Raw genomic sequence first — 27,213 nt, 5'->3', positions numbered from 1 at the left:
CCTCCTGCTGCCCGAGGTGCTGCGACCCGCCCCGGGGGCGGTGGGAGAACCCGAGGTATTTTATATTCTTCATACTAAATTTATACTAAATGCCCCCACCCCTGGAGGGTGAATTCGGAGAAGCCGCAGTGGTAAGTATATTTCATGTTGCCTAGCACACACATACTTATATTTACTCATAGCTAAAAATCACTGTCCTTCACTTCATATTTTCTATGCTGTCCTAGTTCACTTTTCATTAGGAGGCTGTTGCAGTAATCTAGATGAGAATTAATTAATTTGAACTTATATGTGGGTCAGTGGGGAAGGAGAGAACTGGCTGGATATGGGAGACACTAAGAAGGGAAAGGCCTCAGGATCTGATAACTGGGTCCAAGGGTCGGGAAGGGTCAAGGAAAACCCAGTTTCCTGGCTCCAGTGAGTAGGTGCCATCACTGACATGGGAGCATGTGGACAACAGTTTGGGGATACCATGGGGACTTCCATTTCGAGGTGTCTAGTTAGTGTTTGGTTTTGGAACTCAGGAGAGAATTCCAAGCTGGAGATGTAGATCTGGGAGACATCGGCACAGAGGAGATGGAAGTGAAATTGAGGTCATGAGAGTGAAGGGAGTGAAACTGAGTCAGACAATTTCTGGACTGAAAAGGAAGTGGATGGAAATGGTTAGCTAGCAAGAATGCCTCAGGATAAGCTTACTATAGGGTAATTCTAGAAAATAACTGATCCTGAGCCATCCTATCAGGTTCTTAGGAAGGGAAAAATGGAAGAGCTCTAAGTAAAGCTATCAGAAGGCTCCTTATATATCTGCCTGTCTCTACATGAAATCTGGTTAAATTACTCTACTTTATACCAGAATCTTTCCAAGATAGAAACCTGAGGAGCACCATTTAAAGAGCCAGTAGAGGACGGATCATGAAGACAGAGAGGTATTTCTCAAATATCAGGAGACCAAGAGCAGCTTTAGTTATGTAGAGGGAATGTCCAATAGAACCAAATACAGCAGAGAGATCAAATGAGATAATAAGGAAAAGGTCTCCTTAGGATCCAGGAAGAGGAGGTCAGTGGTGATGTTTCAGTCAAAAGTGGTGGGAGCAGAGGCCAGATGGCAATAGATTGAGTAGCCTTGAAGAGGTGGGGAAGTAGAAGCTTGCCAGAGAGGGGAAGCAGATAGAATATATAGACCCCAAAGGCGGATAAATCAGGGTTTAGAATTGAGAGAGGCTAGTTTTTCTTTTAAGATGGTAACAACTTGCACTTCAACATAAATATGAATTACAAGGGGAAGGGCATTGAAGGTTGAAAGCTTCTCTTATCTGATAGCTTCTGTTTTCTCTGTGAAGGTGGAAACAAAGTCATGGTGGCTTGGTTCTGGTGGGTGCAGAGCATAATTTTTTATGGGATAGCCTGGTAAGTCAGGTCCAGCCCCAGGGTATTTCCTCTCTAGAGCCTCCAGGCTGAGGGGTAGGGAAAGATGGAAAGACTGAGTGGTGCCTGATGAGATATGATAGTGATGAGAGGAAATGGATCTGTTCCCTTTTGGCCTCTGGGGAAAAGAGGCCAACCAACCTCCAAGATCCAGGTAGATTCAGATCTAGAGCTCCAGGGAGAACTGGACTGGCCCACAGTCTCATGTCAACCTTGGCTTTACCATTGAAATATTGTGTGGGCTTAAGCAAATCACTTCTCTCTGGACCTCAATTCTGTCACCCATGATGGCTTGGATAGATTGTTTTTTTCCAATTCCAAGACCCTACAGCTTCCATAGCTGTGGAACATGGTTCCCCACAGTGTGCTCTGTTTGACCTGATGCTTCTGTCAAAAATCAGGGCTGCCCTCTTCCTCACATCCTTTTGGTTTTATCCATTTGGGGTAAAAAGTTGAGTGATCTATAGTAAGACATACTGGCTAAATATGAATTTATAGCTATTTACAAAATACTGTGGAACTTTATATTGGTGTTGTACAAACCATTCTGTTGTCTTCCATTTTATTCAGATGCTTCTTCAGAAAGTTTGAATGTATTCTGAATCATATATTGAATGTTCTAGTCATAGTTCAGAGAATCCTGTGTTGACTCTCTCCTTAATGTGAACAATAGCCTGCAAACTTATTTCATAATACTGAATTTTGAGATACTGCATTTTCTTTGAAGCATGGCACTATGGCATTGAACTACAGGGGCCTTCTCTAACCAGTGCGATCCATCTAAGCTTAATTTTGTGGGTTAAAGTCCAATAGTGGGTCAGGCCATGGTCCTAAAATTCTTGTGTCTTTTGCTGATGCCCACACAAAGCTTCTCAGTGCCCGTCAGTGAAATAAATATAGGAGATTTATTCTATCTGATCACTGGGGGCAGGATGAAAAGGAGAAAGCAAGGAAGGTAGGAGCAAGCTAAGTCATTGCAAGCTAGGCCTATTTTCTTCCAATAATCTCCCAGGTAACAGCCTCTACCTTGCTAGGATCTGATTACCCGTTGCTGGCCTCCAACCATAGCATTATTGTTTTAACATTCCTACCTTCCTCTTTATCTCAGCATGAACCAGGTTGTACGGGAGGCTGGGGAAGCTGACCCTGCTTGGGGATAAAGAGAGTTTAGCACTCAACAATCTTGAAGGCACACTTGAAAACACAGTGATTAGAAAATAAAGCAGCAAACCCTGGTAGTGCGCGCCTGTGTAATAATGTGCAGGGCCACACAGGGCCAGGCCAGTGAGCGGGACTCATTTTCATATAATCTCTTCCCTCCCTCCAAAGTCTTTGACTTGGTGTTTTTGTTTTCTACTCAGTAATTCATGCACGTTGAACCTGACACAGAATCAAAAAGATGCTGAGGGCTATTTAAAAAGGACATTTAATAAAAATGACAACAACAATAATAAGTTAATAGAAGCATCAAGAATGACGTGCACGGCCCATTGTCAACCAAATGACATTGAAAGCGTGTTCCTAGTACATGCAGGCTTCTGGGCTTCATCTCAAGTGTATCTAATGTTGACTGTAGGCACGGTCACATAATAATAAATTCTGTTGTATCTCTGTATTGTTTAGTCGTAAGCTAATTGTTCTTGGCTGGGTTCAAGGCTGGAGATGTCACTCACTCATGTGTCTCCATGGGCAAGTGGGGGAATGAAACAACGATTTAGAGTGCACTCTGTGTTAGGCACTGTGCTGACTGCCTTCTGCATGCTATCTCATTTAACCAGATGGCAGACCTGTGAAATAAGAATTACTACACCCCATGTTATACATGAGGAAACCAAGATGAAGTAATTCCCCAAAGATCAAATGCTAACTGATAGAGCTGGGATTTAAAATTAGTTTGTCTGACTGCTCACACCCTCTGTTTGCACTACACACAGTTCTCCAACATTAGCAGAGAGTCACCTGCTCTCACTCATGGGTGATTTGGAAGCAAGATGTGTTTGGATGCACTTTGAGAAATGCTGTATTTCACTCTCCCATGTCACATTTTCCACTTTCAGGACCAGGAGTGAAAACAAATCAGATGTCTAGGCTCTTTGTAGTAAATTTAGAAATTCAAAGTAAATACTTTTGACCCAGCACTTCTACTCTTAGGAAATTGACACATATTGCCACCAAAACTAGTGTTAGCGTGTTCTTAGCAGCATTCATAAAAACCCCAAGCTGGAAACTACCCAAATGCCCAGCAGAAGTGGGATGGATAAATAACTGTAGTGTATTCACACAATGTAATGCTACACAGCAGTGAGAATGAAGAAACTGCAACTACCTACAAAAGTATGATGGATCTCACAAACATAATATTGAATGAAAGAAGCCAGACGCAAAAGAATATATACTACACAATTCCATTTCTATTAAATATCTTAAAAGTAGGCAAACTTATCTCTGATGTTAGAGGCAGGATAGTGAAAGGGGTGCAGGATGGGTGGTGCAGATCAAGTTGGTTACTTGATCTGGATGTTATGTGTGTTCAGCTTGTGAAAGTTCACGGAGTCATGCACTTAGGATATGCACACATTTCTGTATTACGTTGTTCACTAATACAAAGTTTAAAGATATTCTGACCACAGTAACAGAGAGGGAGTGCACTCTACAACATATTTCCCATTTCTAAACAATTCTGGTGGTCTAATAGATACCACTCTAAGGAATGGTATCAGATCCTCCCCAGAGTTACACTTTTGACTGCGAACAGACCTTCAATGTGCTCAGCCCTTCCAGGTTCCAAAGAGCATGTAGGTAAGCCCTTGACCTAAATTTGCCATATTTCTAGGAGGAGTCCAGCCCTAGTCAGGTAATCTATGAATTAAAACTTATCACACCCAGTCTATTTGTGTTTTCTAACAATGGCCTGGCCTCACAGTGTCCAAACTCAGAAGGAAGTGGATGGAATTGGTTAGCTACCAAGAGTGCCTCAGGATAATTCTGCTCTAGGGCAAATTCGAGAAAATAACTGGCCATGAGGCAGCCTATCAGGTTTTAAGGGAGAGAAAAATAGAAGAGCTATAATTAAAGCTCTTGGAATCCTCCTTGTATCTGCCTTTTTCTGTATAAAAGCTGGTTAAATCAATCCACTTTACCTCTCAAACTTCCAGGATGGAACCCTGAGAAACAACATCTAGAGAGTCAGTAGAGGATGGGTCATGAAAAGAAGACAGAGAAGCATTTCTCAAATAGGAGGGAGATTGGGGTCTAGGAGCAAAGCAATCACCTCATTGGTAGGAGTACTTAACACAGTTTTTTCTGTAAAATACTGTTTTTATTTAAGAAGTCATCCACTTTGCACCATCAGTCTTATTCGGAACATCTTTGGAAAATCTTTCTTTTTTGGAACATCTTTCCTTTAGTGACTCAGGGAAAAAGAGGGTTTATTATTGAAGTAGAATCTAGCAAATACCTCAGGCTGAGACGTTAGAAATATCTGTACTTCCATCCAATTGTATAGCAAACCTCCCACACTGCATAATTTGTTCTAATGCTTGTTTCTTCCAGTCTTCAGCAATGTTTTCTATATGTCTTCTAAATATATTTGCTGACAAAGGAACGCATCTTAGTTTGACATCCATTTTTTTTCTCTACACATTAGAGCAGCTTGTTTTACTGTGGCATGAAGAGCAGGTGTTTCTGCAATGGTATGAAACTTTTGGTTTTTTTCTATTGAATTGTGGAAACTCGAAACAGGCTCCTAAACATTGATCATTACACGTAACAGTAGTTGGTGAAGTACTGGATTGAGTATCACATGTCTTGAAACGTTGCTGAAAAAAATCACAGAGGTTTGTTTTCCTGTTCTGGATGCCTCATTTTTAAGTATCATGGCAATTACAATAGCTTCATCCCATCATTAACTAATATCTCAAGGTACAATGGACGCTCCAGGTGAAGTTTAATGCTAATGGTAGCAGATATTTCAAATAGTCTTGTTTGCGATAATTGCCGATTCAGCTGTCTTCTTGTCAGATCTGATTAGGTCCTCATTGTTCACACCTGGTCATGTGGCTGATGCAGAACTCATACAAGGAGCAGAAGGGTCGGCTCTGCCACTGTCTTCTTTCTCTGCACTTGTATTATCTTTGCTTTTCTATTCATTGTGGGAAATATTTTAAGCCACCTGCTGATTTGTGAGCATTGGTTTAGTTAAAACTAGATAATATAATCCACAAATGCACTGTGTAGGCCCGGATGAACTGCATTATACTGCAATACGCTGAAAGCACACGAAAATGTCAGGGGGATCCAGGCCACATTTTTCCTTGGGGGCACCAGTGTAAATCTGGTTATTAGAAGTAGATATTAATAATGCTTGCTGTCTTGTTTTTTAATACAAAATCTAAGTACAAGTGTTGCTCTCTAATGGGTTTTCTTGCCCATCCCACATTAGAAAACCCTGGCCTTGATATTCTAAATTGTGTCCTTGGGAATCCAGCCCTGGAGAGAACTGCATTTTCACACTGCATGTTTGGCCCCTTGTAGAACTGCTTTCCTGAACTGTTTTTTTCTGGTTCTGAGGCTCTGCCTTGCATGGAGGGTGCTACGGAGACGAACACAAAAAACAGGATTGTCTTTATCAGGGGGCCATTGTTGAGTATATCCATGTCTCGAAGGCATCAGCCTGCGGGCCCCTTGTGGAGGCACCAGGGGAGGAATTCCTGTAAAATTTGGTATCAAGAATTGCTGTGCTTCTCCTCAACAGTGATTTTGTTTTCTGCTTAAGGACAATATTAACTTTGTCTTCCTCTTTGCTTTGACTGCTGGGAGCTTAAAGCCATTTTTGCCGCCCCCCTCTCTGAACTGTAGAGGAGTGTGACAGAGCTTCCTGTGTGCTCATCTCACCCCTGACCTTTTTTTGAAACCCGTATTTCCCCCATCATCCCAGATCTTGCAACTCTCATCTTAAACTTTCAGATTTTATTTTTTTAAGGTCACCTCCAGTCCTTTGAGGAAGGAGATGGGATATGAATGAGATATGATTGTTACTAATGTTCATCATAAGCTCCTTAAGCTCAATTGCCTAAGAACAAAATTGATTTAGGGTATGGAATTTTTTATCTCTAAGCAAAGATTATTTTCTATTGTTAATACCATCTCTGCATTTCATGACTCTCAGATGCCATTAATTATGAGGTACACTTCCATCTCAGAGGTGTTACAATGTCAGAAAATTGCCAACACTGATTTTCTTGTAAGACACCCTCCTAATCTCAGAGATGTTAGAAGAAAATGTACGTTTTAGAATAAAGGAAATGTGGTATTATTTACAGTACTAAGAGTCTTCCAGCTGCTGGAAATCCACTGCTTTGGGTTTGGAAGGTAGCCACACAGGGGAGTTATGGCTTATGGGTGGTCAGTGTTTAAAGGAGGCCTGTATCCCTAGGATGTAATAACAATTCTGATCCCTGATTGCTGGAAGGGTAGTAATTACCAGCCTGACCTAGATGTGGTTGTTCATGCATTGGTTTAGAGAATGGACTTCTTATGAGGGGACTCCAGATAAAGTTGGAAAATGTATTTTTTAAAAGATAATTTTTTGACTGTGCTATTATTTTACTTTTCACTAAATTCAAAACACTCTCAACAACAGGAAAATGAGCAAAGGACACATTTGTTCTCAGAAGGAAATACAAATGGCTAATAAACATTTGAAAAATGTTCAATCTTTCTTGTAATCAAAATAATGCAAATTGAATCAGCATGAAGCCATTTTTTTTTTTTGGTCTATAAAGTTGACAAAGATAATACTCAGTGCCAGTGAGAAGGAAGCAAGATAGGTGTTTTCATACATTGTAATGTGTGTATAAGTGGTACAGCTTTTGTAGAACATAGTTTACCAATATATGGTAAAATGTTCTTCAGATATTTATCTTTAAAATGCTCATACCCCTGATCTAAGTAATTCTCCTCATAGGCATCTATCCTAAGGAAATAATCAGAGGTTCAGAATTATGTGAGGAATGTTATTTATGTTAGTAAAATACAAACAACTTAATATTCAGCAGAAGTGAAATATTTCAATGAGTTATGGTTTTCCAATCCAGTGGAACGTTTTATAGCTATCAAAATTAGAGGTATATGGGAAATAATCTGTGCCTATTGCTTGTTTTTCTATGTACATAAAACTTCTCTAAAAAATAGTCTCTTAAAAAAAAGTGAGGTTGAAGACTGTTTAAATGACAAAATAATCTTGACATACTGAGTGAAAAAAGCTGTTTATGTAGTAAGATTCCAAAGTTGTTAATATGTATATGTAACATATCAGAAAGCTTGAAGAGCAATATAGGAATCATTAACAAGGGTTGTATTTGGGAAGTGGAATTATTGGTGAGCCTTGCTTTCCTATCTTTATTTTCCCTGGTTTTCTATAGTATATCTTATGATGATGGTAAAAAAAAATTATGAAACACTGATAATTGTATTTTCCTACTGAGTTTAATCTTTATCAGGAATCTTTATTAATAATCATTCTCTCTCTGGTTCTTTATCAATAATTAATCTCTTTACAGTGACTTAAATTCTCCCATTCTACAATTATTTATTGAGGACCTTCTGTCTGCCAGAAATTTCCCTAGAAAGTAGGGATATTGCAATGAACAGCACAGGCCAAGTCCCTGTTGTCCAGTAGTGGGGGAAGACTGGCCATAATATACAGTGTCTCCTCATCTGATGACCAGGACCTCTCTTAAGCCTGAACTTTTGCCCTTGGCTGAATGAATGAATCTAGTCTAGTGGCTTTAAATATCATTTATATTCTGATTGCTTCTTAACCTGTATCACTAGCTTAGTCCTCTGCCCCAAACTCCAGACTTGTCAATACAACTACCTACCCAACATCTCCACTTGGAGATCTAGTAGGCATGTCAAATCAAATGAGTGAGAATGGAATTCTTGCTCTCCCATCCTGTCCCCCATACCCGTCCCCCACACCCTCAGACCTACTCTTCCAGTGCCTTCCCCATCCTAAGGAATGGCAGTGTCATCTTTCCAGTTCTTCAGACCAGTAACTCTGGAGTTATGTGGACTCTTCTCATTCTTTCATACTTTGTATCCAATCGATTCTGAATTTTATTCATTCAAAATCTATCCAGAGTCTGACTACTTCTTAACACCTCCATATACCTCATAGATATTTTGAAGACAATTTAAATTTGTAAAAGCTGAAATGAGTTTTAAATGTCCCCTGAGAATAACATCATTATCAGTTTTTAAATATACCTGAGAATAATATCATTATCAGTTAGTTTATGGATGATAGTTGTTTTTCAAAGTATTCCTTTTTTTATGTTTGACATCTACCTGTAAATGACACACACACACACATTTGGGACACCTGATCCTTGATTTAATTTCCTGCATCTCTGAATTCATAGGAGAGGAAATTTTTTGTTTATTTTTAAATTAGATACATTACATGAATGTGTTCTCATTGTATAAATAAAACAATATATATGGTGTAAACAATGAACACATCCTTTGATCTCTTCTCCTAATGCCATCTTTTCCCCCATTGGTAACTCTGGGTAAGTTTGTTATGTGTCCTTCTAGGCCAGTGCTGTCCAATAGAACATTCTGCAATGACAGGCATGTTCTATATCTGTACTAATACAGTAGCCAGTAGCCACGTGGTTGTTGAGCACTTGAAATGTGGCTAGTGTGACTGAGAAACTGACTTTTTAATTGTATTTAGTTTTAATTATAATTTCAGTTTTAATAGCCACATGTGGCAAATGGCTAATTTTAGTTTTAATAGCCACATTTGACTAATGGCTACTGTATTGGACAGCACAGTTGTAAATTATTTCTGTACAATTACCTATGTCTTTCTTTCTCTTTAATCATACTACATAACATGTTTACATATTATACATACTGTTTTGTGACTTGCTTTTTGCATTCAACAAAATATCTTGGAAATTGTTCCCTCTCAGTATCTTGTACTGTATTTTTTTTGTACTGTATTTAATGGTGCCTATTACTTTATAATATGTGCATACTATTCTTAGTTAAATGAAAAATGCTATTTCTTGGTGCTGACCCATGTCCTGGGCCTCCTTTTCCTCCACTCCACTGGCATCTGTTGAAGCTTTCTGATAGCTGCCCGATGAGACTCTTCATAGTCAATGACAGTCCAAGAAGCCAGTGATTCATATGTGTTAGGTCTATAGTCAACTACAAAATCTACTTTTTCTTTCCTCTTTATCTTCAAAAGGCTGAAATACTCTGATCCCAAATAAAATCAGGTCTTAAAAAATATGTTCACTGACAAGCAAATAGAAACCTAACAGCATGGGCCTGAGGGATGAGATTTTATGATGTCTTTTTATACCTCTGAATTTGTGGTTCTAAAGCTGGTAAGTCCAGAGGCAAAAGGCCTACGTGGGGGAAGTATAGATTCTTTCTGAAGTCCTGCTCTTCTCTCTTTTGCATATCCTGATTAAAATCTCTGTCCTCATAATATTCTTTCCTACTGGAAGACATTCTTGAGATGGTTATGACTTTATTAACTATTGGTAATTCACTTTTCAGTTGATCTCTATGCTTCTGACATGACATGCCCCATCAACATTTGCTAGCTAGCATTTATTGAGACTGGTATCATACTGTTATATATACTCTATCAGTTAAGACTGTTCAGACACAGAAGACTCACTCTAAAGGAGAAATAAGAAGAGAGTTTAATAAAGGGACTACTTACAAAGGCATGGGCAGGGATTAAGGAAGCTACATGGAATAGTATACACTCTAGACCTATAAACATTGTGGGGTGTCATCCCTAGGCATGAAGGGGCAAAGGGAGAGCGTGGTTACTGGAACTTTGCAAAGTGTTCTATAGAGAAGGCCCCCTTACAGGAGCTGTGGATTTCGGTAAAAGGACAGAACCAACATACTTCTTCCTAGCATGGAGACAGATACCCTGAGCTCACTCTTGTCCTGCCCTCCAGTGTTTTCCATGCTTCCTGTAGACCCAACCCAACTGAAAGCAGCAGAGTTCATTGGTGCAATCCATATAGGAAGCCATACAGAAAGGAACAGAGAAGGGTAGGAATAGAGTGGATTCTGGAGAGGCAAAAGGAAGATACTAATCACATGAACATTTCATTTACTCCTCACAACAGCTTCATGAGGTAGATCATTTTATTATCCCCCTTTTATAGATGAGGACGCTGAAGGCTAGAGAGGCTAAGAACCAACGATTTTCTAAAAATTAAATGGATGTTAAATAATGGAGATAGGATTTTAATGCAGGCCTGGCTAACTGGGTTGCCCAGTTAAGAACTGCTTAGCTTAAACAACCAAATTCTGTGGCTGCTGTCACCGTCAGCAGTACTATGCTCAGTTCTGATTGGTTTTTTAGCTTGCTGTCTGATCTGTTGTCAGTGATGCACATTGCATAGGTACAGCTTCTACCCACCATTGTTTGCACTCAAGTAATGTATGCATCATATAATTTCTATAGTGCCTGATAGCTTTTAAATAAATATTTGAAAATGTCCAATTGAACACATTTTGCAAATGAAATGCCCAATACTTAATATCTTCCCCTTTAAAAAGCCTGAAGGTTTAGTAATGTATAAAACTGTTGAATCACTATGTTGCGTACTTGAAACCAATGTAATATTGTCTATCAACTATACTTTAATTGAAAAAAGAAAAAAAAAGCCTGATGGGAATATGGCTTTGATATGGTACTAGGGTTTACATAATCAGAACTTGTATGACAAACAGGCAACGTGTTCACATGCAATGAATGACTGGGTGCTCTGAAATCTTAAGTTTGGTAGAAAGTTTTATTGCAGTCTAGCTCCAAGTCTGTGGTCTGGCAAGGCCTTTGTCCATGTGAGGTCCAGGATGCTGGGCCTGGGCTTCTTAACCCTTTAAAATCCTTGCTCTCTGCTAAACATAAAAATTCCATGTGCCTCCCCAGCCCTGAATTTGGAATATGGCTTCCTAAATGGGGCATAGTGTATCGCCTGATGATCTCTTCCAGTCCAGAGGCTTAATTTCTATGATTTGTTTATTGAAAAAGGTAGGTTTTTTCCCAGCTATAAAATTATTGAAAATTGATTATGTCTTTTCAAGCTAATAGCTCCTCCATTCTAAAATGGTCACCCTTCACCTTTGAGGATTGCTGCCCCAGAGCCAATTGTGTTCCTTCCTTTCTTCTCTCTTCCATTTATCTAGCATCATATGAAACATAGCAGGAGCTAGTCAACACTGAGTGAAGTGACCCGGGTGATGTGGAGTCTAAGCTAAGACTTGCCAGTAGTTACATGTAATTTATCTAACTTAGACTAAGTCTGGGTAAAAATATGGTCACATGCTTCTGCTTTTTCAATTAATTGTTTGCCCCTCTTCTCTAATTATCAGGAAGTCCAGTGTCTCCTTTTGGGTCCCTCTGTCCTAATTGTCTAAAAATACTGAGTTTCGTCAGTTCAAAGGGAGCCAAAAATTTACGTGAGTCTGTGGGATCTGCCACTGGTGTTGTGTCTTGCTGCTCCTGGGTGTCAGTGTTGGAGGCAGGTCCCGTACTGTTCCGTGGAGACTACCTACCTCACAAAGTTGTGATACAAATGAAATGAGCTAATACGCTGAACATGCTTAGTGAATAGATGGATACATGGCACTATGTAGGCATTTAAGATTTAGCTATTATGTTATTGGGCCTCAGTTTCACGTCTTATGTAGGGCCTAGAACAGAGGGTCCCTGAAACCATCCCAGGTCTGGCAGGTGGCACGGAATGGATGGGAGCCTGAGTCCTTGAAGGTCAGTGTGGAGCCTGGAGGCCAGGTTGGGCCAGTCCCTGCCCTTCTCTAGAGTCTGTGGCTATCTTACTCTCATTGTCCTGAGGTTGGTCTGCCTCTTGGAAGAGGACACAGAATTGAGTAGCATAGAATTCCTTGTAAATAAATGATGTATTCTGACTCAGAGAAGAAAGAGTTCTGGGGTGTTTGGACTAAAATTATTGTGTCAGGTCACAGGGCCAGTTGATGGTAGCTGGGCCTTGACCAATGTCTTTCTGAATGCAGAGCTTGACTCTAAACCCAGGAGATAATTCTGCTCCACTTTGGAAGGCAATGTTTTGGCCGTGTTGACAGCAAAGCTGTGGCTCATTTATTTTTGTGTTCTCCCCATTCCTGACACAGGGCCTTCTCCACGTCAACTGCTGGGAAGGGTGATCACATGCTCACAAGCACATGTGTGCACACATGCACACACGAGCTCATTTATGAACTCTCTGCCTTCCATCTCTTCGCTTCTCCCTTTTTTGTACTTTGAGGCCTCAATAATTAAGAACAAAATATACAGTGCATGTAAACATTTTCTTTGCCTTTGAGTAACTGTTGTTGCTTTACAACTTTCTCTATCTTTGCTTTAATTACCAGATTTCATGCCGTCTAGAATACACCTTTCTTGGAAAACAACAACACCTTATCTCGTTAATAAACTTTGTGACTAGCACATAAGATCTCCAAATAGTAATTTATTTTAGATCATGTGAAAAAGATTCACTGTTCACATCTATTAAAGGTTAATGAATCATTAATATAAACTAATCCCTTTCACCAATCCATTTATCTATTTAGGTTGTGTCCTAAAAGTTTATTCATGACTCAATTTGCTTATTTCATGGGCACTACATTATCTATTATATAAGATATAATATTATATATTATATATAATAATCAATACCAATAGCAGTAATATAATAGCCACAACTTATTGAGCACCAGTACTTTACACATCTTTCCATTTTTCACAGCAACCCTGAGAGACAGGTACCCATTTTACAGACGGATGCCTTAGGGCATTCAACTAAGTCAAGGAACTTCTTTAAGAGTACACAAAGTCAAATACATTTCTTGCCCCAACTACAGCTTCTGTTAAATGGGCAACGGCAAGCTACCCATGACCTCCCTCTCCACTCCTCCCTTTACCAGCCAGTGGGTGGGCCCCAAGAGGGCACTTGACTCAATACCAGTTAATCCTGGTTGTGGCCTGGTTCAAAAAGAAGAGTTTGGCCAGTCTGATTCTCCCTTAAGAATCTGTATTGGGAAGCATGCAAAGACGCAGTAAGTTGGTAGGCATTGAGACTAAAAGCCTCAATGAGAAGTTGTTGAATGAGTGTTAGGAAGGAAAGCCAAGGAGACCGTGATGGGTATATTCAGGCTGAAGTTTATAAGAGAGGAGAAAAGGCAAGCAGAGACTTTAATGTAGTGGAAATACATAGGGTAAATGGGAGTGGGACAGAAAGAATGGCATGCAGAGAGCAACCAGGTCAGTGCAGAGCACTCTGGGGCCAGGCACTGACCCTTTATCTGCCTTTTCTCCCCCGACACCCCTGTCCACTTTCTGTGTCAGAGTGGCCTCAAAATAACCCTTCATCGCTTGAGCTAACTTTAGTGAGTGTCAGTTCCTTTCAACCAGAAAGGCCAGATTGGAATACACAGCCTGTAAGTGCCAAAAAGGGGATTTTGTGGCTAAGGAGCCTCTGCTATTGATGCCGGGGTTCTTGTTCACGAAATCGAAGAATGAGCTTCACAAACAGTCAAGGTAGGAGAGCAAGGTACAGGCTTTTATTTAGAAATAAAGTGAGAGGAAAGAGCTCCTGGCTCACGCCAGGAGGGGACAAGAGAACCCGTGGTGGTGTGTTGTCTAGGGGTTTTATAGGCAGTTGAGGATTTTTCGAGAACATGTAAAAAACTTAGGGGTGTGGACTTGTTAAGTGGTCCCTGAATATTTAGAATTAACTTAACACAAGCAACTTCCTCTGATGATTTCTCTCTGAGATACCAGCATCTTGATCTGGGGGCATATGAAACAAGGCCACCTGCTCAGCCCCCAAGGTGGGCTGAGGTATTGTTTGCTAAAGAGTAAGTTAAGAATTTCTACCATCTTAACTTCTTGGGTATTAAAATGCAATCTTATCTTTAAGGTGGAATCCTTCTTGCCTTTTACTGTGTTGTTTATGCCTGGGCTTACTTGCTAAATTAGTTGCCCAGTTTGCAAAATCACTTCATCAGATCTGAAGGAGGAAAGACAGCACATAGGCCTGGGCCTTTTAGTATGCTAAAGTGAATCTTACACATGATTATAAATGGTTAGCATAATAAAACATGTGCTACTTTTCTTTATCTGGGGAACATTAACTGATGTCACTGAAGAATGATTCTAGAGCTTAATGTTTAACATTGAGTTTTAGTAGGGAGGTTTCCTTGCATGTAGTTACCTTGCTCTGACTGCAAATATGAAGCCCTGCCCCCTCCGGAGGCCCTCACCCTACTCTGACTACATCCACCGTCCCTGTCTCACCTTCATTACAAATGCACTCCTTTGCCACATTACAAATGCTGCTGTGGCCCACAAGGTTACCTTAATGTATCTGAAAAAGAACCAGTAATGGACTCAAGTTTCCTGAGTCCATGTTCCAAGTCTTGGTTTGCACTCTGAGCCCTCCCTTTCTTAACCCCTGAGAGGGTGGAGATGAAGAAAGTCTTAAGTGATTGGGAGGTTTCTGAACAACTCTAGGGCAGGACTCCAACTTCTGGGGCATAAGGTGCTACACTGAGGAGCGGGTGAGGAGGGGCAAGGCTGCCGGCTTGACAGTGCAGGGGAAATGCGGGGACTGGGATTGGTCTTATCTCTCCTCCCATCCCCAGTTCTAAGATAGCACCTGACATAGATTTAAACCAGTGAATGAATGAGTCAATGAATAAATGAATAGTAGAAGTGGGTCACAGCCCCTCTTCAAATGTATCGCTCATTCTTCAGTAGAGTCTTCCCAAATGAAGGACACTTATGTCTGTCTAAACACTAATTGATGCAACCACCTGAGTAATGCTTACCCTGACTTGTCAATTTCAGCTTAAAAAAAATACCAAAGATGATGTAGTGATGACCGCGGTAGTGACATGGTTCCAAGAGTACAGATGGACCACTCTGGATTGCATTTGCCCTGTTTGCAAAAATACCGCTTGCTTTGTCTTCCTCTGTCTTGAGAGAGTGAGGTTTTCAGTTTAAGAGGCTGGCTAAAAAATGCAGAGCCATTTCCTGGGCAGGCTTCCAAGTGACTACATCTCTCTCACAGCACTCCCCTGAGCCCCAGCCCCGGCTGCCTGGGGCGGGGCCTCCAGCCATTGGTGGCTGTTGGAGCTTCCAAAGGAGCAGTTATCTGCTGCCTGCCAGAAATGCTGTGCTTTTAGGCCCTCCCAGGGCACAGATGACAGCTTTGGCCTTTGCACTGAAGAGACGTCAGAGTTTGTGATTGGCAGGGCTGGCGTGTGTGAAATACAGGCGATGTCTGCCACACTTCTGGGTATGGCATTCCTTCCAGCCGAGTACCCTGGGGCGTGGGTAAGTCTACATGTGAAGTCTGCCCTCATCATTGGTTATGAAATGTTCAAAGCTGAGCATTGTGACTTTCCAAGGGCATGATTTAGCACATTTCTTAATCCTGCTGAGCCTCAGTTTCCTTTTCTGTGAAATAGAGATGGTATTATCCTATAGAAGGTAGAAGTATCTAGCCATCTGTCTTGCCAATGGGTTTCAGCCTGGGCAAGTTCACTATGGATTCAGTGTGACCAAAGAAATTGACTGCAAAACGCTCTTTGGGGTGAAAGGGTTTATTACCCGGCTTGTTCTCCAGCGGCAGGTCGAGCACTAGCGTCTCTGCCTCCGCCCAGAGCCATGGGCCGAGCCCTTTATATAGCTCAATAATAGCTCATTGCCTAAAGGTGTGGAAGCGGTAGCCCAGCAACAGGCCAGTTACATCATCAGGTGGTTCAAGTTCAGTGAGGATCCTGGCCATAGGAACCCCAACTTTCCCACACCATCTTAGGGTGTTGTGGGACCTAGAAGATATGACATATCTGGAGCACCTCACCTGGTACCTGGCATATAGTAAACACTGAAGTGCTCTCGTTATTTCTGAAGCATCAGTCAAAATAAGGTTTCCATGACAATGGCCCTCTTTTCATTTCTAGCAGTACAATATTTCTCTGGAAGACCCAGTGGGCATATTCTGCTTCTTACTCACGTCTGTGTAGCCAGCAGAAATAAACCTTCAGGGGAAGTTAGTGCAAAAGGAAAGTTTGTCCGACTGTATTCCCTTTCTGTTTCCCTTCTAGACTCTGACTGCACCTGCCCCATTTGCAGATGAAACCAGCTGCCAGTGCCAAGCACCCCATGAAAAACTGACTATTGCTCAGGCCCGCCTAGGAACACCAGGTGAGGCTGTACTTCTTGTTCTCCAAATGGGCCCCATCCTGCCATCTAGAGTAGTGGAAGGCCTGTCATTATTGGAGCAGCACTTTCAATTGGAGAGTTGAGTTGAGAGATTTATACATAGTGCAAAAAGGGTAAACACCAACAGTGACACCGAGAGCAACCAAAGTAGTCCAGTAAAAGATGAGCACAAGGCCAGAGCTGGAGCCCAGCTCTACCGTTTCCTAGTTCTACAGCCTTGGGCAGGTCATGAGAATGATCTGAATTGCTTTCCTCTTGTGCAAATGGAGAATGATACCTGCTTTACAGGGTTTTTGTGACAACTGGATTCAGTTAAAAATGCCAAAGCATTTTTTAAACTGTGAGGGCTTAGACAAACCTAAACTACTCTAATTATGTCCATTCTTTTTTATTTTTATTTTGGTATCATTAATGTACAATTCCATGAACAACATTGTGGTTACTAGACTCCCCCCATTATCAAGTCCCCACCACATACCTCATTACAGTCACTGTCCATCAGCGTACTAAGATGCTATAGAATCACTACTTGTCTTCTCTGTGTTGTACTGCCTTCCCTGTGCCCCACCCCCTACATTATGTGTGCTAACTGTAATGCCCCTTTTTCCCCCTTATCTGTCCCTTCCCACCCACCCTCCCCAGTCCCTTTCCCTTTGGTAACTGTTAGTCCATTTTTGGGTTCTATGAATCTGCTCCTGTTTTGTTCCTTCAGTTTTTTTTTTTGTTCCTATACTCCACATGAGTGAAATCATTTGATACTTGTCTTTATCCGCCTGGCTTATTTCACTGAGCATAATACCTGCTAGCTCCATCCATGTTGTTGCAAATGGTAGGATTTGTTTTCTTCTTATGGCTGAATAATATTGCATTGTGTATATGTACCACCTCTTCTTTATCCATTCATCTACTGATGGTAATTATGTCCATTCTTAAAAGTCTGTGTTTTAAAAAAGTTTCTCCAAGTATGCCTTAAATGAAAGAGCCTAGGCTGTGCTCTAGGAGTTTGTTCATTCTTTTCCTCCTGTAGCCTATACCAGAGATGGACAGGGAAGAAATTTAAAAAGAACTATAAGGTATGATCTCTGTTTCCCAAGAGCTTTCACTACCATTAAAGAGGCTAGTAGATAAGAAGTAAAACCCACCAGTAGGATGTATGCATGTGCTTAGGGGGTAAATCCTATGCCACAGATGGTAAGTGGTAGTTTTTTTTTTTTTGAGAGGGCACCTATCATATTTATTGATCAAATGGTTAACAACGATAAAATTCTGTATAGGGGACTCAATGCTCAATGCACAATCATTAATCCTCCCCAAGCCTAATTCTCATCAGTCTCCAATCTTCTGAAGCATGACGAACAAGTTCTTACATGGTGAACAAATTCTTACATAGTGAATAAGTTCTTACATGGTGAACAGTACAAGGGCAGTCATTACAGAAACTTTCGGTTTTGATCACGCATTATGAACTATAAATCATCAGGTCAAATATGAATATTCGTTTTATTTTTATACTTGATTTATATGTGAATCCCACATTTCTCCCTTATTATTATTATTATTATTATTTTTAATAAAATGCTGAGGTGGTAGGTAGATGCAAGATAAAGGTAGAAAACATAGTTTAGTGTTGTAAGAGAGCAAATGTAGATGATCAGGTGTGTGCCTGTAGACTAAGTGTTAATCCAAGCTAGACAAGGGCAAGAAAACATCCACGGATACAGAAGATTTCTCTCAAAACAGGGGGGCTGAGGTTCTAAGCCTCACCTCTGTTGATCCCCAATTTCTCACCTGATGGCCCCCCTGCGACTGTGCCTGTCTTAGGTTGTTCCTCCCTTGAGGAATCTTACCCATCTCTGGCTAACCAGTCATCTTCCGGGGCCATACAGGGAAATGTAAAGTTGGTAAGTGAGAGAGAAGCAATATTGTTTGAAAAGGTTAGCTTTTTACTTCTTTGCAGATTTATGCCCTGTGGCTTCTATGCCCAGCATTTGTCTTGAGGTATCTTTACCACTTGGAAGAATTATGATACTCGGTAAATTCGATATGAAGCACGAATTCTATGTAAGGGTTGTAATTAGGAAGGAAGAAGAAAAGCTATAGAAGTAGCAGATGGAGGAAAACATGGGAAGATTGATTATTTCTTTGACATATCTTCTTGTAGAGTAACTTAAGCATGTATAGGTTTAAAACTACTAATTAAATTGCGCACACACATTAACATAATAGGAATACAGTTACATAACCAAAGCAGACCTATAATTACCAGCCATCTCCAGTGAAACCAAGAAAACCAGTTAGGCATCCTAGGCATTTGTGAAAATTCATCTATGATATGATGGATATTGTCCAACTGAACTTGAACAGTCTGAGAGAAATCAGACAAGTTAAAACAACCCATTCCTGGGAACTGTTCACATCCCATATGTTCTTTTAACAGTAGATAGTCTGTAGTTGTGAGATTTTGGAGTGCTACAACTTGCACTTCTCCTAATTCTTGGTTGAGTTCCGACAGTATAGATCCACTCAAATTTGTTGTTTTACTGTATGCACAGGCCAGCTTAGATATCTCCTTCTTTATTCCCATGGCAAGTCCAGGAACCGGTGGAATGAATGCAGCTACAACTGTAGCAGTGCCTGGATCTTTGTTGAGGTTTTTTGATGATCATCTTCTGGTATGACTCTTCCAGAGAGTGCTGATGTTAGAAGTTCTTCTTCATATCGTATCTTAGTTCATTTTCTGGGTAGCCCAGTTAGGCTTTGATCCTCTGTATAAACACCAACAGACCCTTTGCCCACACTTTGATATGCCCTTTATACCATTGTGTAGAACTCATTGGAGGTCACCACACAGGAACTGCTTTTTTTTTTGTTATCATTAATCTACACTTACATGAAGAATATTATGTTTACTAGGCTTTCCCCTATACCAGGTCCCCCCTGGTAAGTGGTAGTTTTAAGAAAGGGCAGATTCATATGGGCCTGGAGCAGTCAGGCAAGACCTTAGGGCAGACCTGAGCTGATCCTTTTGGGAGAAGTAAGACTTGGACCATGTGGGCAGAATAGAAGGGTATTCTGGGCAAGTGGAACATGAGGAGTGAAGGCCCAGAAATAGGGAGTTGTGTAGCAGTAAATGAATGACTGGCATTCCTGTTGATTGGAATGGAGTGGAAAATAAGCCTAGTTGAGCAGGTAAGCTTTGAGCCATGTAAGATGGCATAACAATGGTTTCCATTCACCATTGCAAAAAACAGACATTCCACATTTAATAGAATCCATGGGACAAAGGACAGTTTGCTTCATAATAACATTTGATTACATGTTTGCTCTGCACCAAGTTCTTTATACGTGTCATGTCATTTCACCATCACAGCTCTGTGGTTCGTAGTTTTAGTACTTGAGCAATGAGAAAATGAAGGTTTCAGAGAGGCCATGAATCTGCACAGGGCTATTCAGCTGTTAAGTGGCAGTGGGTAGAGCTAGGATTCGACCCCAAGTCCCTTTCACATCAAACCCCGGCTGTGTCCACCACACTGGGCTTCCCTGTGGAGCACAGGCCACAGCGGACCATGGAGCTCAGCAAAAACACTCTCAGGCTTTGAACCAGATAGTGGAAGGTGTGTGCACAGACAGTAGCCATGATCTGTCAAGATGGTGCTGTCTGCCATGCTCACTGCTATCTTACTGACACCTAGAGAGGTACTTGTGCTCAAGGGCTGTGTGCTCAGTAAATATTTCATGAGTGAGTGAATGAACAAAACAGAAGGTTGGGACAAAAGAAGGAGCTTGTCCTCTGAAAACAGAATCAGAGAGTTTGGTCTGAGGCGTTGAGCCAGCATTGAGTTAACGGGGTGAGATGGGGCATCTGCACCTTGTCTAACCCCAAGGAGTTTAAACTCAAAAATCAGGCTAGAATAAGATGGAGGTGCATTTTGAAATAGTTGGGTGGTGGGCTGTGTGGAACGTGGGTCACTACACGAGGAGTGAAATGGAGCAAAGGTGAACTCCCAGTCTTAGAAGAGAACGTCTCCCCTCTTATCTAGGGTGATGGACTTGAGACTTTATGCAAGAGAATTTGTGATGTTAATGGCCACCTGGCCAGGAAACTTCTGCTAGAAATTCCTATATTTGGAACTTCTAACATCAGTGTTAAAATGTGACAAAAAGTTGGCTTTTTGATTACCTAGAAGGCGCATAATAGTCTTAGACCACACCGTGAAGACCATGGTTTCCTAAGAGCAGTGGCTTACAAACTTAGGTGCTTAGTGTGCTCTAGAGGTACCGGCAATTTCAGACTCAGTAGGGCTGGGATGGGGCTTGAGGATCTGCATTGCCAACAAGGTCCAGGTGCTGCTGATGCTGCCTGTCCTGGCAGCACACTTCAAGAGCCAAGAAGTGCTGCCTAAGAATGACCGGTGGTACTGGTTGGAGGGAGTGATAGAGAAATTGTCCAAATATAATTGTCGGGGCATTGTGTGGGTAGTAGAAAAGCTCAGAGAATTTTTAAAAATCTTACTGTTGGACTACTTTTTAAGAAAACAGGAAAAGCATCATTACTTTTTTGAAGTGTTTGGTAATTTTCAAGAGTGGTAAGCAATTACCATTTTGTGGCACTGTCTTTGAGCATTCTAGCAAAAAGATAAAACAGACCCCCATTTGGGGTTTATCATGCACTTCAAGTCTATGGTTACCACTGAAGTCTTTCACTATCTCCTGCACTAGCCCTATTTTATCACTTAATACAATTGCCTACCATATATTTTGCAGTCTTAGGTCTGCCCAGACAAGGCTGGTGTATAAATTCTAAAAGAGGTAATGACAAACTGCTCCTAGCTCCTGGCTCCTGGACCTCATCGGTGGGGTCACAAGGGTGATGAAAGCTCTAGAGAAGGAACATAGTAGAGTAATTGGAACGGGCACCTTTGCTCTTAGCTCAACTAGGCCTGCTGTGGAGCTATGAACCTACAAGGTTTAGTAAGTATCCTGGGACAAGAGAGAGTCACTCCTTTGTCTTGAGATAAAGGCAGAGTCCAAGTTTATAAAGTTTACATAGTTTTACATAAACTGCATAATTTCCTTTTACTTATAGCTAGCAAAACAATTTTCAATAAATGATAATGCTTGATGTCTGGCTTTTAAGTACATTAAGTTGAAGTTTTTAAAAAAAGTACATTAAGAAAATTAAGTAAACTATATATAGTATAGGTAGCTCACAAATAAGGCAAAATTCATTAAAGCAGTTCTTGAGAAATAAACTTGGGAAACTACATACTATAGAAACAAAATAATACAAATTCCCTTTTTGAGAAGGAAAATAGGAAATTAGAACTGATTTTCCCTTTTAAAAAAATGTCTGCTTCATTGAAAAGTGACCTATGAAACAATCACGTGGACTTTGCAACATGGAGTCTTACATACTGCCAAATAATCATGGGAGTGACATCTATCATCTTTGCTAGGTTTTACTGGTCAGAAGCAAGTCACAAGTCCCACTCAGACTTCAAAGGGAGGGTACTCACACAAAGGCATAAGCACCAAGAGGCGGGGATCGTTAGGAGCCACCTTAAGGTCTCTCCATGATGGCCATGGAATAGTCATGTTCTTACTAGTGATCATTGTCAACCCCCAGCTTAACAGGCCAGTGGTTCCTAACATGGAGGTTCTGAATGGTCCCTAGATACCTAAAAGGATGTCCAGAAAAAACCTCAAAAAACTAAAACAAATATACAAACTAAAAAAAAACCCACATTCTATCAAAAATTTTTATTATGGAGAATTTCAAATATACACAAAAGTAGAACAATATAATGAACCTTTATGTGTCCATTATCCATACACAACAACCACCAACCCCTAGCCAGTCTTGCCTCATGCACGCTCACATCAGCTCTCTCCTGTTGAATTGAAACAAAATCCCAGACTGCCTATCATTTCATCCATAAATATCTCTGTACAGATGTCTAAAAAAAGGATTATATTAAAAATAAATCACTATACCACTATCTCACCTAAAAATGAACAGTAATTCTTTAATATCATCAAATATCCAGTGTTCCCGTTTCCAATTATCTTATGTCATCATTTATTTCTAGTTTGTTTAAACTAAAATCCAAATGCTGTCCATACATTACAATATGTTTGATAGGTCTTTTAAATCTCCTTTAAACTGCAGGTCCCTGTCCATCCTTCTCTCTTTCTTTTTTCTTGACGTTTATTTGTTGAAGAGACCAAGTTCTATTTGTGGGGGTGGGTCCTGCAGAGTTTCCCAGTCTGGCAGTTGCTGACACACTACAATTTTTAAAAGTGAGCTCATTGCAAAATCAACTCCACAAATACTCTTCAAAGACTTAGAAAATGGCCTTTTTCTCAGTAATTATGTCATCTTTCTTTTCTTTCCTCCCTGCTTCCTGAATTCATTTATCTTGATCACCTCTGAATCAATAACAAAAAGTTCTATAAAACTGCCATCTGCTTTCCCGTGGGGTTTATATCTTAAAACAAATTTTCCTCAATTGAATTCAAATTGAATAAGAGCATTGAAACCAAGGATCCCTCATTAGACAGTTTGTTATTTCAAAGCATTTTCTATTTACTGGGCCTTATTTAGAATACAGTATAATCCTGTGAAGGCAATTCTGTTTGTTCAAAATGGTGTATAATTGGGAATAATTGCAATTCCCTATCTGACATAAAGTCTCTTGAGTTTTTTATTAGAGAAATTTAATTTATTAGAAACATTGTACCATCTGAATCTATTAATATAAAATTCCTTTTAATTTATGTTCCAAATTGATGAAGTGTACTACATCAAGAAATAATCACAATTTTAAATCTAAGTCTTAAAGATCATTCAACAGAAGTCTGCATTGGTTTCTTTTTTTTTAAGTTTATTTTTATAACATCAATATAATACATACATGTAGTTTAAAAACTCAGTAGGACTTTTAGGCTTACAAAAAACGAAACAGCAATCCCTTGCCCTACCTGCCCCATCCCCTGATTCTTGTTCCCTGTAGGCACTCAGCACTTGACAATCAACTTTCCAAAATGTCATTGCCTTTCTGGTGTCTTCTACCTTTGGGGTATTATACCTTTTTAATTCTTTCTCTGTACTTCTTGTGGTGTTTGGGAGGAAGTGGAGATATATATATATATGTGTGTGTGTGTGTGTGTGTGTGTGTGTGTTCAGTTCACCATATTCAGTTTGTAGTTCACCAACCATATTTTCACTTTCTAGCTCCTTCACTGAGAGTCCAGATGGTGTAAAAGTTGGCACCCAACACCCCTACCCCCAATGTCTTCCTCTTACTTGAGGAGATGGGTCTTCGGGTTGGCTCAGCGAAGTTTCTAGTGTAGTCTCCTGGCTCCTGGGGGCTGTTGTGAATCGAATCCCTCTTCCTTATGGAATGGTACTTCCCAGCCACTGTGAGAGTGTTTGTTGTGTCCTCTTCACACTTGATCTTTCTACCTAGGAAGGACTGTAGTGTTGGTTGCTTGCCTGTGAACCTGAGTACCCCCACAATGTGTAACTTTTGCACCCTCTCTTCTTTTGGGGGGTATGTGTCCCCTCCCCCCAGATCTGTTATGATGCCAGTGAGGTTAGGGAGTGACCTTTCTGTAGTGGTATGCTGGTGCAGGCAGACCTCAGAGATACTGGGGATTCAGTTCCAGGCCACCGCAATAAAGCAAGTATCTCAATAAAGTGAACCAAGTGAATTTTTCAGTTTCCCAGTGCGTGTGAAATTTATGTTTCTACTGTAGTCTATTAGGTATACAATAGCATGTCTAAAAATATATAAATAATTTAAAAATACTATACTGCTAAAAATTGGTAACCATCATCTGGACTTTCAACAAGTCATAATCTTTTTGCTGATGGTGGGTTCTTGCCTCAATCTTGATGGCTGCTGACAGATCAGGTGGTGGTGTGGCTGCAGCAGTTTCTTAAAGTGAGACAACAATGAAGTTTGCTGCGTCAGTGAACTCTTCCTTTTATGAACATTTCTCTGTAGCATGTGATGCTGTGTGATAACATTTTACCCACAGTAGAACTTCTTTTAAAACTGAAGTCAATTCTCTCAAACCTGCTGCTGCTTTATCAACTAGGTTTATGGAATAGTCTAAATCCTTTTTTGTCATTCCAACCATGTTCTCATCATCTTCATCAGGCGTAGTTTCATGCTCAAGAAACCACTTTCTTTGTTCATCCATAAGAAGTAACTCCTCGTCTGTTAGTTTTGTCATGAGATTGCAACTCAAATATAATAATGGAAAAGTTCAAACTATTGCAAAAATTACCAAAATGTGACACAGAGATACAAAGTGAGCAAATGCCGTTGGAAATGGTGCTGACAGATTTGCTTGACTGAGGGTTGCCAGAAATCTACAATTTGTAAAAATACAGTATCTGCAAAGCAGAGTAAAGTGAAGAGTAATAAAATGAGGTAGACCTGTAAATGTTTAACAGTTAGCCCCCCAGAAGGAAATAAGCCCTGATTTGTAACATTTGCCAATCTCTATGGTGTAACTACTCCTACCAAAGCTGATTTCAGGCCACTGATGTGACTTGGAGTTGGGAAGAAAGGTGCACAACTGCACAACTGTCTCAAAGAGACAGCAGACTGTAGCACATTTCCTTTGGGAACAGGACTCGGGGGTCTTCATTCAAGACTACAAGACTCAAGGATGACGTCATTTGTTCTTTTCATTGAGTTCCTCAGTTGCTCCTACCTTGATCTTCCCGCTGGGCTGACTCTGCCAATGCTTTGGTTATGCCTGGTCTGTCTGAATCTGCTGGCTCAGACACCTGGGACTCTCCTCTGGATCTAGAGAACTTCCCGTGCTCTGTGTTTGTCTTCCCTGGTGGCTAAAATGTGTGTTCTGGGTTGATCTTAATTTTGTTGTATTTTTACTCTGCTTTCATGTCCTTGGAAGAACTTCTTCATAAAATTCATTTCACGTGCTAATACAAAACTGATGGTACGTAGACATTGTGTTTTTGTCAGGTAAACTTACGGTGGTATACTGACGGAAGAGTCGGGTAACTGGGATTCCTTTTTCTGCAGTTCTGCCGCTGATGCTCTCTGTCTTCCACAGCTGACAGGCCCGTCAGAGTGTATGCAGATGGAATATTTGACCTCTTCCACTCAGGTCATGCAAGGGCACTTATGCAAGCAAAAACACTGTTTCCCAACAGCTACTTGTTGGTAGGAGGTAAGAAGTATATTTTTTCTTTGTCTAGAAAACTCCTTTATAATGTGCTTCCTTTCAGAGTTCCATCATTAAAACCTCACATTGTTAATACTCCTGAGTGAGTCCATACTGGCTCACCTATTCATTGCCTGAAATTTTCAATGCCATGTAAAAAGCCACAGGGGAAGTTCCATCATAGGATTGTATACCACCAATCCCCAGAGAGACAGACGTTATAATAATACCACCAAGGATAACTGCTTCATGTTTTCCCTTAGTGCCTTTCATTTTGTGTTTGGGGCATGATACATTTTCTGTTTTTAGACTTTTCTAGAGGGTTAGGAGAAAAGCAGTATTATTCTGACTTCAAACCTGAGAGAGCTGAAGGGGTTCAGGATGGTTAAGGGTAAACAAGGTCATTGTCCGTTTCCTTTGTGTGACGCATGGCACGGAGGACGATGTTGTACTGAGAGCAGTGGCTCACGACAGCCCTGATAGGTTGAATTTATGCATGCTATGTTAAAGAAATGGAGATTTATATACTCAGGCAGTCTTGGTTCACAATGAAGGAACTGACTGGCTTCATAAGCTTGTGGGGAGAGAAGGGTGGTTAAATATACATGGCAGTTTTCCTCTTCCAGAAGGCCTCCAGATTTCAGTTGGGTAAAAGAGATAGTACTTGACTCGGGGGACCTGCTGCTCACCTGGAAGCAGCATGTACTTTCACCATGGTCACTTTTTGCAGATTTACATGAACTAGGCACCATCAAACTTTAGAACTCTACTATGAGAAAAAAGGTGCTGGTAAGAGACTGTTTCTGTTTTGTAAAGTATTTTGTTGTCTTCTGCAAGTTTAAAACTACTTTTTGGATATTTAAAAGGAGCCCTTCTGCAGGATTTGTTGAGAATGGTGAACACATGGTTATTGAATGGAATTCCATCCAGAAGGAAGAGGTGATAAGAGGCAATGGTTCCTAGACAATTCATGCAGAGGGAACCCAAGGCAGGCAGAGAATCCATCGCTTGTTCATTTCCTGTTATTTTGAGTGGAAAACCCTTTCTTGAGTGAGCACTGCCACCTGGTGTCTGGCCCTAAGCTGCTGGGGCCCTGGGGAGACCTCTGCAGTGTTCGGGCTTTGGTCATTTTGGCGACCCAAGTTTGGAGGTGGTTAGGTGTGGGTCACACTTAACAGGGATACTAGCCGTGGCCCTGGGTTATCACATTAAAAGTAAGGTCGAATGAAACGTACAGCCGTCAGTACGTTCTTGTAAACTGGAGAAGGCAGTAAAGTAATATCCGC

General features: G+C 40.7%; 1 protein-coding gene across 3 annotated transcripts in view; it reads left to right on the top strand.

Annotated features, from left to right (window-relative positions):
• The window catches only part of PCYT1B (phosphate cytidylyltransferase 1B, choline), a 118,613-nt gene that overhangs the window by 34,169 nt on the left and 57,231 nt on the right, over nucleotides 1-27,213 (top strand). For 2 of the 3 annotated variants that reach the window (XM_036912789.2, XM_036912788.2), the window contains exons 2-3: nucleotides 16,606-16,705; nucleotides 25,817-25,933. In XM_036912789.2, coding sequence (XP_036768684.1) covers nucleotides 16,606-16,705; nucleotides 25,817-25,933 — 217 coding nt within the window. The remainder of the gene's footprint in view (nucleotides 1-16,605; nucleotides 16,706-25,816; nucleotides 25,934-27,213) is intronic. The other variant, XM_036912791.2, reaches the window with a different exon arrangement.

This window comes from Manis pentadactyla, chromosome X, assembly GCF_030020395.1.
Source record: "Manis pentadactyla isolate mManPen7 chromosome X, mManPen7.hap1, whole genome shotgun sequence".
Taxonomy (NCBI): Eukaryota; Metazoa; Chordata; class Mammalia; order Pholidota; family Manidae; genus Manis; species Manis pentadactyla.
This window is presented reverse-complemented; position numbering and strand designations above follow the sequence as displayed.